The sequence below is a fragment of the Dermacentor silvarum genome, chromosome 4 (genome assembly GCF_013339745.2).
Source record: "Dermacentor silvarum isolate Dsil-2018 chromosome 4, BIME_Dsil_1.4, whole genome shotgun sequence".
Classification (NCBI taxonomy): domain Eukaryota; kingdom Metazoa; phylum Arthropoda; class Arachnida; order Ixodida; family Ixodidae; genus Dermacentor; species Dermacentor silvarum.
The window spans coordinates 44,898,036-44,910,104 of NC_051157.2; the positions used below are offsets into that span (position 1 = coordinate 44,898,036).

A 12,069-nucleotide genomic window follows, 5' to 3' on the forward strand; every position below is an offset into this window, starting at 1 on the left:
GCGGCGCGTGACCAAAGGAGCGGATGCACTGCTCGCACCACCCCTGCACCCTCTCCCATTCACCCAATACAGCCACAAAGCACCCACCACCAGCCACAAGACTCCCTGTTTTTTTTTTTTCTCCCACCGTTGCCCTTTCTCTATACTCCCTCCGTTATTATTATTATTATTATTCCTTTTCCTTTCCCGGTCACCTCAGTGGGCCAAGCGTTGCTCCAGCCGCCGCCGGACACGCTGACCCAGAATCAACCGCCGGATGGGCAGCTGACTGTGGCGGGACGGGTAACGTGATCCGTTCTTGCGCGACGGATCACGCGCAACTCTCTGAAAGACCGCTTGGTCATCCCTCCCCGCCCTCTTCGACAACCACCCCCCTCAACGCCGCTCACGGAGCGAACTAAGTCAAACGGTGACCGCGGGCCATGCGTTCATATATATTGGCTGCGGTGTCATGGACTCGCAGCCTCTATAGACCACGACGGCGTTGTTCGCTTGTTTTACTTAGGGCGGGTGTGCTCACTTCGGCTCCAACGAGCTCGGACCGCGGATAGTGGTTTCACCTAACGCCTCCTTTGTGCCACGAACTCACCTCGACACCCCTCGCGTATACACGTCCATCTATCTATAAGGGGACGAGGCAAATCGTGGCGCGCTGATTGGACATCTCGTGCGTTATCCGCCCTGCCCGCGCATGGGGCGCTTCAGACGAAAACACTCCAGTGAAGGAGTGCCTGGGTATCGGAATACTCTCGTATGCGCGGAAAGCCCACCGTAATTAAGACCCGCTATTACCGCGCGTTGTATATCCTGAAACTGCTAACTGCAGCATGGAGTTTGCATGCGTTATAGCGCGTGTGCCGCTCATGCATTCGTCGATACAATGAAAGCGAACCCTGGAAAATGAAAGCGAACCCTGGCCCTCCACAGTAGAGCACTGCACGGGCTCGGGGTTACCCGAAAGCCCGGGCCCGGCCCGGCCCGTGGGCCGGGCCGGGCCGGGTAGAGCAGTTTTTTCACGGGCTCGGGCCGGGCTCGGGCACGGCGTGTGCTTTTTGACCCGGGCCCGGGCCGGGCTCGGGTTTTTTGACGCGGGCCCGGGCCGGGCTCGGGCTTTCTGCGAGTTATTCTCGGGCCTCTCAACTCTGAAATACATGTATTTTTCGGTCTCGGGCCGGGTTCGGGCCGGTTTCGAGCCGGGCTCGGGCCGGGCTCGGGCTTAAGTTAAAGGGGTGGCGGGCCGGGCCGGGCGGGTAACGTAGATTATTTCCGGGCCCGGGCCGGGCCCAGGTCTCGCCATAAAAGTTTTGATCGGGCTCGGGCGGGCCGCCCAATGTAAAAACGGGCCCGGGCCGCAAAAATCGGCCCGTGCCCGTGCCCGGAGTGCTCTACTCCACAGTCCTCTATATGAGCAAGAGCTCCACGAACCGACACGGCGAAGCCAGGACTCAACGATACTGATGCACCTAGTGGCGGTGGTATTCTCTCGACAAATGCTATACCATACAGAAGCTACACTCAGAGCTGCCCGCGAGACAAAGAAGGTACCGTTTGCTGACTCTGCTAATTATCCCCCACCCACAATGCCGGTTCAGATGCACGCGACTCGTGCGATTGCCGAATAATGCCCTTGGGGCTGAGCAAGCAGGACGCCCTGGTTTCAACACAAACAACACAGGGAGGACCCGGTGAACAGCCATCCGGGACCGCGGGCTCTCTGACCAGGTGCAGCACGCATCGGAACTTAGGAACAAAAGCGCGCCAAAACACATTGTTTTACAGTGAGTCCCCCGAGTGTGTAAGAAAGTAATTAGGATCCATTGTCACGGCGTAATCTCGGACGAGCGAACAAAACGCGTCGGACCTTGCGGCCACGGCTGTTTGAAAAAAAAATATATAAAAAAATATGCGAATTAAGGAGCACGGGATTTCCCAAGCAACAAAACAAACACCATGCGGGAAGCACACACGAGCGCCTCTCCCAAGGGGTATACGAAGCGTCAGAGCGAGGCTTTCCTAATGAAGTCGCGTGCTGACATGGTTCATGACGAGCCGAGAAAAAAAAAAAAAGAAAAGAAAGGAGGAATGATAGCATGCGTAAAAAGAACTGAACTTTAAAGTTGAAAAAACTGCCCAGAGTACATAATCGCGCACTGAACCAAGGGGGAAGACACCTGAACGTGACAGCTCGAACCTGCGGGGCGTTTGTTACGGCTGCCGGCGGTGTGTCCCCGAGGAGAGCTGCCGTGCGTGGGTTTAATCACACCATCGCAACTTGGAAACAACGGACTATATAATAAACTGCCAGTATGCCTCGTCCCTTTTTTATTATTTATTAGTATTATTTTTTATATTAAGCTGGCACCAAAATACGATCCCCGCCTTACACACGTGACTGCTTGCGTTTGTGAAGGCAAATAGCGACGGTTTTTTTTTAATACTCAGACGCAGTTGCGACACAAGTTTCGAAGAATCTTATATATGCTTAGCATGATAACAAAGCTGTCAGCCCAGGCACGCTTGCTCAATCCCCTCTACTCAATTCTCTACCTCTCTCTCTCTCTCTCTCTCTCCTGCACACATTCACACACGCACGTACACGCACAAAATCTTTCAGTTTCCCGCGATTATCCCTTGAAAGACACAACCTAAGACTTTCTTTGCTCGAAACTTCCTTCCTGAGTCCGCACCTGCGTCACCTGCGCTAGTTCGACACGCCCCACACACCTGCAGGGCAGACAGCTATAGCGTACACACTCCCCGCCGAAGTTTCTCTCGTCTTCATTTCGGCCACAAGCTTCCTCCAGCAGACAAAATAGACGGCGCCGAACCCGCTATACTCCGAGACTTGATTACACCCTTAGAGCCATTGTCTCTCGCGCACCGAGAGAGAGAGAGAGAGAGAGAGAGAGAGCGTGGAGTGCTGGATGGTGGGGTGACCATCAGGCCTCGTCCTGCGGCCCGCCGACAGATCGGCCGTGATGAGCGCGCGCGTGCTCGCCCTGTTTTGACCGGGCAAATATTGGGAGCCGCGTCAACCGCAGTATATAGAAGCTCCGCGCGCGCGCCTCGCCTCCGTGCAGCTTCCGTTCGCTGCCCGATCGACGCTCGGCCGCTCCGTTCTCTTAATTGGAGTCGAAAGTCAAGGCGTGCCGCGCGTATATCTCGTATAGTCGGAGGATCTTTTCCCGCCGATGTTTCGCCGCGACTCTCCTCCCCTATTTTCTTTTCTCTTTTCTTTTCTTTTTATAACGTAGCAAGGTGAGTCCGCGCGCGTATCACCCAACGCGACTTGTTGGCACAAGTCCAGAAGAGGTGCCGCGACTTTCGGCGTGACCTATACCGGGCCGCTGCAGAGTAAACTCGACTGGACCGCGTGTGATGACCCGTGAGAGAGTTCGCAATATTGACAGAGAGGTTTAATTTCGAAGAGGCGCGAAAGGCGTTCAGAGGGCAGAGCGTCAACACAGCGAATGAGGTGCTTAAAGAGAATCGGTGCACCATTTGTGAAAGGTGTTAATGCTCGCTGAAATTATGTCACTCGGAAGCGTTTGCACGCATTCTCTCGAATTGAACTGTTGTATAAGACTCTAGAGAATTCGGGCAGCTACGGCTTTTATGACGCCATGTGAGAGTGGAGAAAGAGGAAAGGCAAGGAGCTCAACCAGACGTGCGTCTGGTTTGCTACCCTACAGAAGGAAAAATGTGTTAAGGAATAAAAAGAGGAAGAGACGAGAGAAACAGATGGTGCTGCATGATTCATTCGGAGGTGCACCTTGACAGCACAGTTGGTCACTGAGGTCTATAGAGCTCGGTTTCTGAGCTTAAGGTATTGGTTCGTGGCATAGGGCTACACTGCATGGGGAACATATGTGAGATTCGTGCCGATAAAATTCTACACTTTGCTGTGGTCGCCGCATGCGAAAGAGTTCATGGAACATAATAGTCTGTGCTGGTATAAATGGCCACTGCTGTGTTCAGCGGATGTTCAAGAGTTGGATGAACATGAAACTTTGGGTTGGAAGCTGATTAAATCATCGTAAGAATGAAGTACGAGACATGACGCCCGTAGTATTCCACTGGCACATCAATAAATGTCTTACTTCTGGGAGAAATGATGACAATCGAGCGAGCAGCGATGTTTACCGAAGGGGTATATATGGAATCACTGGATGCAGGGCGTCCAGATCTTATTAGGCGCTTCGAACTGACGGTGTCTGCAGCTTAATAAAAAGCATGCGAAGAGCATCAACCAGTGACTGCGGCATGACGACGACCTGGTCATCTTGCTATGGCAGTTTCCCGGGAACAGATGTCTTGCAAACGGAACGTTGTGCCTTGCAAGTCAAAGGATCGATGAAGCCTTGGGAGTATAATACAAGAATCAGCAGCCATGCTCTCCGCAGAGTCCTTGTTCTTAACTTCCTTGTCCTTGAAGTGAAGTCTTCTTAATCTGAGTGGCAAGGAGGCGATGATGACGGACGTGGCATGCATAATAAAAGCTGTGGTGGTCCTTGACGAACTTCGGCGACGGGAGCGTCGTCGGCGTCGTTTTCGAACTATTGTCAATAGCATCTAGGTAAGATGTGTGGTCTCTCTCTTTCACTATCTGCTTCAAGACGTCTGAATTAGGAGACAGTGCTTGAAAAATGCGCATCATGGGGTCCGAGAAAGTTAGGGCAGTTGAGAGTGGTGGCTTTGCAGCTGGCAGTGCTGCGAGGCTCACCGCAGCGGGGGCACGCCGCTGCGTTTGTGCACACACTGCTCACGTGTCCAAGCGCCATGCATTTTCCTGCATTGGAGTGGCCTTGTATGAAGGGACGAACTAAAATGCGAAAAAGTAATCTTCTTGTCACAGAAGGTGACGCCATGGGACTTTTCAATTCGTACCAGTTCCCACCAGTCGCCGCTCTGTAAGATATGCTCAGTGTCAGAAGTCCGGAAAAGCAAAAGTCTGGAAACGACTCTGCACGTCGTAATGGAATACTAAGATGTTCACCCAGCAACCCCCGTATATGGAACGTCAATCTTCCAGAAGCGCTTGCACTCAACTCGGATGGAAGCATTAACTTGTCAGCAGTGAAGATAAGGAAGTTACGTTTACAGTATTGAAGGGGAAAAAAATCAGGGAAGAAATTGATAGAACAGGAGTCTTTACAGGCATAGGTAACTGTGCAATATAGAGATACAAATTTTAGGAAAGAGAGAAAAGATCAAAGAGAGATAGGCAAAATGCTAGACTGCTATACACGTATATATAACACTGATTAGCTCAAGCAGGCTATAAGTGACTATTTGTCACCATCACGTTTCGAAGATGATGCCAATAGGCCGTGGTGTAAAAGCGAATGCAGATGCGAGATGACCGTTGACGAGACAGACTTGACCTTTGACCAGCGAAACATCAGAAGTGCTAATAATTTTAAAATCGTCTCTTAGTATAAATTTGATTTGATTAACGTGAACACGATGTCATTGAGCGTGGCAGACTCGTTTTCTATCTCACTATACCACATCTCGTGCGGATTCGTAAGTGATAGGAGAAAGCGTCGGATATGTTATCAGACCCAAGCGGCGACCCTTCGCCGTGCCCACAGTCTTGAATGTCACGCGAATGACCAGGTCACGGAGGACCGCTCGACGCACGGGTGAACGCGAAGCGGCAGCCGTCGTAAAAGCCCGCGTTAACTTGGCAGGCCGAACTCGCTGTCAAGCTCCCGCTGCCGCCGCAGTGGAGTGCGATGGAAAGGAGGCGTCCTGCGCCTTGGGGTCCGCGAGCTCTGCGGGGAAGCGGCCCCGGCGGCGGCAGCAGGCCTGGCCGATCAAAGGGGCGCGCTCTCCGGGCCAGAGCAGTAATCGGGCTTTAATATCTTAAAGTTGGCCATCATTATCAGCGTCCTTCGCGGACTGCCGGACACTTTGCCATGCAAATGTCGGCTCCTTTGGGCCCCGGGTCCGAGCCCGTCCCTTTGTCGTATTCAGATGAAGCGGAGGCGTGTAATTAAGGCTCTTTGAAATGCTCCTTCTCCTCCTGCTAAGGCGGCCGCCGCCGCCCACGCCAAGAGGAGCGACGAGGCAGCAGCAGAAGCAGCAGCGGCTTCGTTAGTGCGCGAGCGCGCGCCCGAATTGCAAATGTCGCTCGGCTTTCATTAGCCATTCATTAGCGCTGTCCGACTCGCTCTTAATTAAGATTTGTTTTTCGGTAATGAGCCTCAGGAAGAGAACGGGGTGGAGAGCGCGGCCGCACGTGATCGGCCCCGGGTCGCCGTCGCAGCAGCGGCTCCTTTCCCCACTTCTACGAGGCGAGAGCCTGCAGCACAGCGCTGACGCGGCAGCCAACCCCCTTGCCCCTTTCGCCCCCACTCTACCCACCCCTCCTTCTTTTTCCAATCCTCGCAGGCCGCCCCCCGCTTTCCCTTGAGCTTCTTACGTACAGTAGCAGCCGTGCAAGGGGTCACCGGTGCGGACCGCCCCTTTCTTCGCCCCGGGCTTGTCACCGGGGTCCGAAGCCTGCACTCTCATCCCCTACGACCTGCGCGAGGCGTCGCCTGTCATCCTACACCAGCGACGTGGTCACCGTACAGAGGTCCTGCCGTTACGGTGATGCAGGAAAAGACTTGAGAGAGACGTGACTTGAGAGGAAGTACATGCATGGGGTAATCGAAGGACAGCAGTTAGAAGCCGTGGCAGTACAGATGGATAGGGTTCCTAATCTTTCTATGTTATCTCATTCAACAGAGGCCTCACAGTGGCTCCTAAGGTTGTATTGCAGGGCATGCAGGACACCGCATCGGCATCAGCCATTGCACCACAAAAATAAATGATCAATTCGTTTTTATTTAGTTCTTGCTTCCGTTAGTTCTTCCTAGGGTGCCTCGATCATAGTTCACTCCCACCGGGTGAGGAGTACATCGAGGCACCCTAGTGCTTCTGGGAACGCCCATGATATACCGTCAGCACTGTCTGTAGCTTGCAGGAGGGCATGTAGGAGTTGCCAAAGTGCAAGCTGTAATGCCAGTGAATAGAAAGACGTCAAACTAGCGTCGCAACTAGTCACACCAAGGTTTAGGCTCTTGTATTTCACACTATCGGAAATTATTTCTATAACCTCATATATACGTCGCTCACAGTCAGCGATCGACATATAAGGAAAATGGTGCACGCAAGAAATCGAGGTGCGGGCGTCAGGTTTCGCTGCACGCAGTTGAGGTCGTACCGACTATACTGTCCAACATTATTCCTTTTTCGCGTCGTTTTGGTTCAACATGGAGACTAGGATAAATGTGTATCGATGACACAGTTTCAGAGGTGTTGTTGGGGGTTCCTTTGAACCACTTCAGGAACCACTGGGGTTCCAAGGGCCACAGTTTAGAAAGGTTACGCTATAGCTATACACCGTATATACGCTGACGCTGGGGAGAAGCCGGCAAATCGAAGCAGAATACCGCGATCCCTCTCCCGTATACGCGCACGGCAACGTCAACCTCGGTCGCTTCCCAATGACGTTGGGGGGAAGTCGCACTTGATAAACCTCCCTGCGTTTCATTGTTTTAATGCGTTAGCTTTATAGGAGTGTGAAACTCAGAAAAAGTGTATTACGGTGGTCTGCTCCGGACCACCGTCAGTTGTAGTTCCCTCCCCGTTGAGGCAGGACGTGTGTCGAGTGAGCTCCTGAGCAACACTTTGCAATGTTGTGAACGCGGTTTAAATCATGGATCCGAGACCTCAAAGAGGTGTGACGTAATGCAAGCGCATTTCTCTCGCATTTACCGGGAAATTGCCACTGACTTTTTTTTTCTTTCTCTGTTTTTCCGAGCGTGAAAGAAGTCCGCGAATACACGCAAAATTGTCGCGCGACTGGCCGCTCTATATGCACTTTGCGTGTATTCGCCGGCTTCTTTCACGCTCGGAAAAAAAAAACACATTTATTTGGCACGTATTGAGCAAGAGAAAGCTGTATCGCGAGTTTTTCATGTTGCTCTACAATTTTCTCATTGACACTTTTCATCTAATTATAATATTTGAGACGTTGATTGATTAATTAATTGAGATTATCTAATTAGGATGAATGAAAAAAATTAATTTGAGTATCTCCAACCGTGGTTCTGTCCAGCTACGTGGCATTGGCATATTTTTAAAGTTTGGCCCAAGTTAAGTGAAACACCCTGTATATCACAGAGACCGTAGTTGCCGTTAATTGTCACGATACGGGGGAGGGATCATGACATCCTCTTTCAGTTTTCCCGATGTGCGCAGCGATCCGAGTAACAATACCCATCGACCAGGTGATAATGACCCAAAGAGTCTGTACAATATGCTCTTGTTCTCCGAATATAGTCGACCCTTCGTTCGTGGTTTCATCAAGGACAGCGCATCAGAAGTTGATAATCTTGCCAAGATAGATGTTGATGAATATCTTCATTGGCCAAAATTATATAGGTCTTCATATACTGTAACCTGCCTGCAACACCTATATAGTGCTTGTCGAAGCTCGATTGTGAGTTATGTTTCGTTTACGTTCAGAACGTTGTTCGGCACTTACGGTGCCAAAAGTGCAACGTTCGCCTCGTATATATACGTTCGACTCACATGTTGTCGTTGACGCCGGGCGCTGTTCGCCAATACGGGTTCGGTGTTCCTGAAATAAAAGAGCAGGGGACAGGTGAGCGACGAGAATGCAACATTCAAGGGCAGTGATGAATGAAGGCAGAGACAAAAAAAAAAGCATTTTAACAATCTCGCTATACAGTCTACACGGTATTTATTCTTGCTGGGCGCATCAGCCAAAAATTATTGTTGGACGAGTTGATAGCAGCACCAGTTGTATAGTGTGTCCATCAGTGCAGTGTCATATAGGAAGAAAGGTATGCCTATTACCGGTCTTTATAAGCATGTACTGTCTAAATGCAATATCAAGTCATAGAATAAAGTTCCTCATTAACGCAAACGTAATCACTCTGCCATACTTGGCTAACGGCGTCTCCTCTCCCGCCTCGATCCCTGTCGTCTTTTGGTGCTCGTATTTCCGCAACGAAGAACGAATCGATGAACCGCAGGACGCTTCGTTTCTACGCACTCATTCCTTAAAGCCAGAGAAGAGAGTACGTGATTGGCAGGATAACGGGTAATTAAATTCGCGTTAGAGCGGTTTTCTTTTTCTTTCTGTGCATATTTTCTTCTTTTTCTGTGCCGACTTTTTTTGGAGCTTTATCCCTCAACAAACGATGCGGTATTCGACACCGCTGCAGCACCGTTGGCGCACCACCTGTTAGTACCGAGAATTCCGCCTCTCTTTTCAAAAAGAAGTGACAAAGAAAGAGAGAGAGAGAGAGGAAAAGAACGAAAGACAGGGGAGCGTCAAGAGCGGTCATTTGCTCGTCCTACATCCGCAGACACAGATCGCCCTCACAATGAGAAAGGGGTAGTTACCAAAAAAAAAAAAAGGGGGGGGGGGGAGGGTGAGAGGAGCGAGCACCGAGGCTCATCTTCAATCAATGAAGCACGGACACAGGCCGGCGTGCATGCCTCCACCGGTCGCGTGCAGAATCCCCCTAAAATAGCACATTGGGGGCGGCGGCGTGCCGGAAGGGTTTCCCCGCAAAACGGGGAAGCCCCGCGTGGCGTCGACGGCTGCTGCTCCGGCTGTTCTGCAGACCTCTTGCCCACTACGCGCGATCGTCTCTATCGGCGCGCGCCAGCTGCCTGCCGACCACTGCCGGTCCGGAAGGGTTTCCACCCCAAAGTCAGCTCGACAGCGCAGAGGGGGGGAGGGGGTACGAGCTGCCCTTTGTGACGCTCCGACCCGAAACATGGCCGCAAACAGGCGCCATTCAGACCACACTCTACGCCCACGCCTGTGGAAGCGGGCGTGGATTAAACGTGGCTGCAATGTATCCGGCAGCAAGAGCCAAACGGCCCGCTATGGAAGGGGCTTCGATCGAGTGCTTTTGTCAACAGCACACGGACACAGGCGGCCGTGTTTTCGGCTCTATTTGACGCGGCGCGAAGGGGTTGTCTGAATCGTCCTTCCGGGAACGGCGCGTCTGATTGTGCGGACGAACGCGGTCTGGTAGCAACGGGCTATAGGACACTGTTTTCGGGCTCGGATTACAGGGTCCGTCTTTATCGACAAGAGCTTCATTTGCATCGGCGCTTGGTGTTATGGGATGGATGGAAACAACTTTATTAAAATCCGGCGAAGTTTAACGACCCGGGCTCAGGTCTCCCATGAGGGGACTTGGAGGCCTTGCCTCCTCGCCGCCTCCCGGGCCCGCTGGACGGCCCACTCTTGTGTCTTGAGGTTGGAGCTGAGCAGAGCGGCGGCCCACTCCGAAGCAAGAGCCTCCGGAGCTACTGCCCCATTTTCGCTGCTATAACAGGACACTCCCACAACATGTGTGAGAGTGTCGCTCTAGTTGCCTGACATAACTTGCAAGGAGCACTCGGGTATCGCGAGGGGAAAATGCGCCGCAATCGCACCGGTGTTATGGGAGGAAAACACGTTATACGACTTCTTGTGCTGACAGATCGTTCACGTACGCGATCGCGCAGCCGCTCCACAGAACATCGTAATATAAACAAAATGCACCAATGAACTCCGTCGTTCCCCATTGCAAGGGTTGCCCGCAGGGCTACGCCAAGCCCAAACCTTGAATGAAGTCTTTTATGTCCATTAATCTACATTTAGTGCAAGCGACGCTCCATTCTAACATAGCTAATTATTAGTGACCCCTTGTCGCCACGATGAGTCACAGCAGAATGGATGAAAAATATGGAATAAGCAAAGGGAGATATTAAGAGGAAAGGCAAGCGTTTGTCATTAACAAAGACTGCAAGGATGTAATGCGCAAGTAAGGAGAGTGAGAATCAATTACCCACCAGAAAATACAATTAAATTATCTGCATGCTAGAGCAGTGGCGTACCCGCATTTCTTTTGTTTCGTTTTTTTTTTTTTTTTTTTTTTGGGGGGGGGGGGAGGAAGGGAGAAGGCCCGTACTTGACCAGGAAAGGGGAGAGGGAGGAGGGGGTAGGATAATTCAGTACCGTTAGGTGTCTTTCCTCGCCGATCGGCAAAGCCCTGAGCGAGCCGCGAAGTGTATCTATCTCTCTTGACATTTATTCAGCGCAGCTTTCTTCGAAGAGGCTTTGTTATACATCTGCGTTTTCGCCACGTATCACCTGCGGCGAACGCCGACGTCACCGATGTTAAAGAATGCGCCTCTCGGTCTGCTGCTAGCTGCGCGCGCACTCGTTCCCTGATCTTTCTGCGAAGGCACCTTGGCAGATACCGTTCAGTCCGCTGGCGCCCTCTAGAGCGTCGAGTGACGTGCGACTTCTCGAACAACCTGCTGTCTTCGTCGTGACGTCGCCTGCAAGACCATTGATGCCATTTGTCTATATGCAGAAAGCGTCGCAAGGCCGTCGCGAGAGCGGAGGGCCGCGCCTTGTTGGCGCGTCGCCAGGCGCCTGCGCGCCGCTGGACGCCGCGCCGCCGAATCAGCGCCGGCCGCTCGCCGGCGTCACGCGGAGCGGCCTTCCTCGCACGGCATCAGGAAAGGCGCGCCGACGCAGTGCATCTTGTTGACGCCGCCGCCGCCGGCTTGTTTAGGAGCGCGCCGCGCAACCCTTTGGCGCGCACGCCCAATCCCCTTCCCTCGCGTCGCTCCAACCCCTTTCCTCTCGCTTTGCGCAGCGTCGATCGGAGTCCCCGCGCAGGGGGGCGGCGACGACGCACGCCACGGCTCCTCCCAAGCAACTACGGTGCGCGTTGTTTATCCTCGAGGGGATTAGCGACGCGTGACCTGCGACGCAACCCCGCGCGCCGGTCCGAGGAGCTGAGTGAGATGGCCGGGCCGCGCCTTCCGAGACAGCGGCTGCGATGGCTGCGTTTGGCTGTTTGAAAGCGCGCCATTCGCGCGTGCTACAGAATCGACACCGGTTAGAACGAATCTCACTACGCGCCGAATGTGTTATGTGCCTAGTTCCAGGAATAAAAAGGAAAAAACAAAACATGTCTCATGTACCCTTTATCCCAAGAAAATAAATGACAGTACCGACAACGGCCGAGTGAG

General features: G+C 52.5%; 1 protein-coding gene across 1 annotated transcript in view; it reads right to left on the reverse strand.

Annotated features, from left to right (window-relative positions):
• The window catches only part of LOC119449927 (protein krueppel-like), a 125,660-nt gene that overhangs the window by 70,161 nt on the left and 43,430 nt on the right, over window positions 1-12,069 (reverse strand). The window contains exon 3 of the mRNA XM_037713219.2: window positions 8,587-8,635. Coding sequence (XP_037569147.1) covers window positions 8,587-8,635 — 49 coding nt within the window. The remainder of the gene's footprint in view (window positions 1-8,586; window positions 8,636-12,069) is intronic.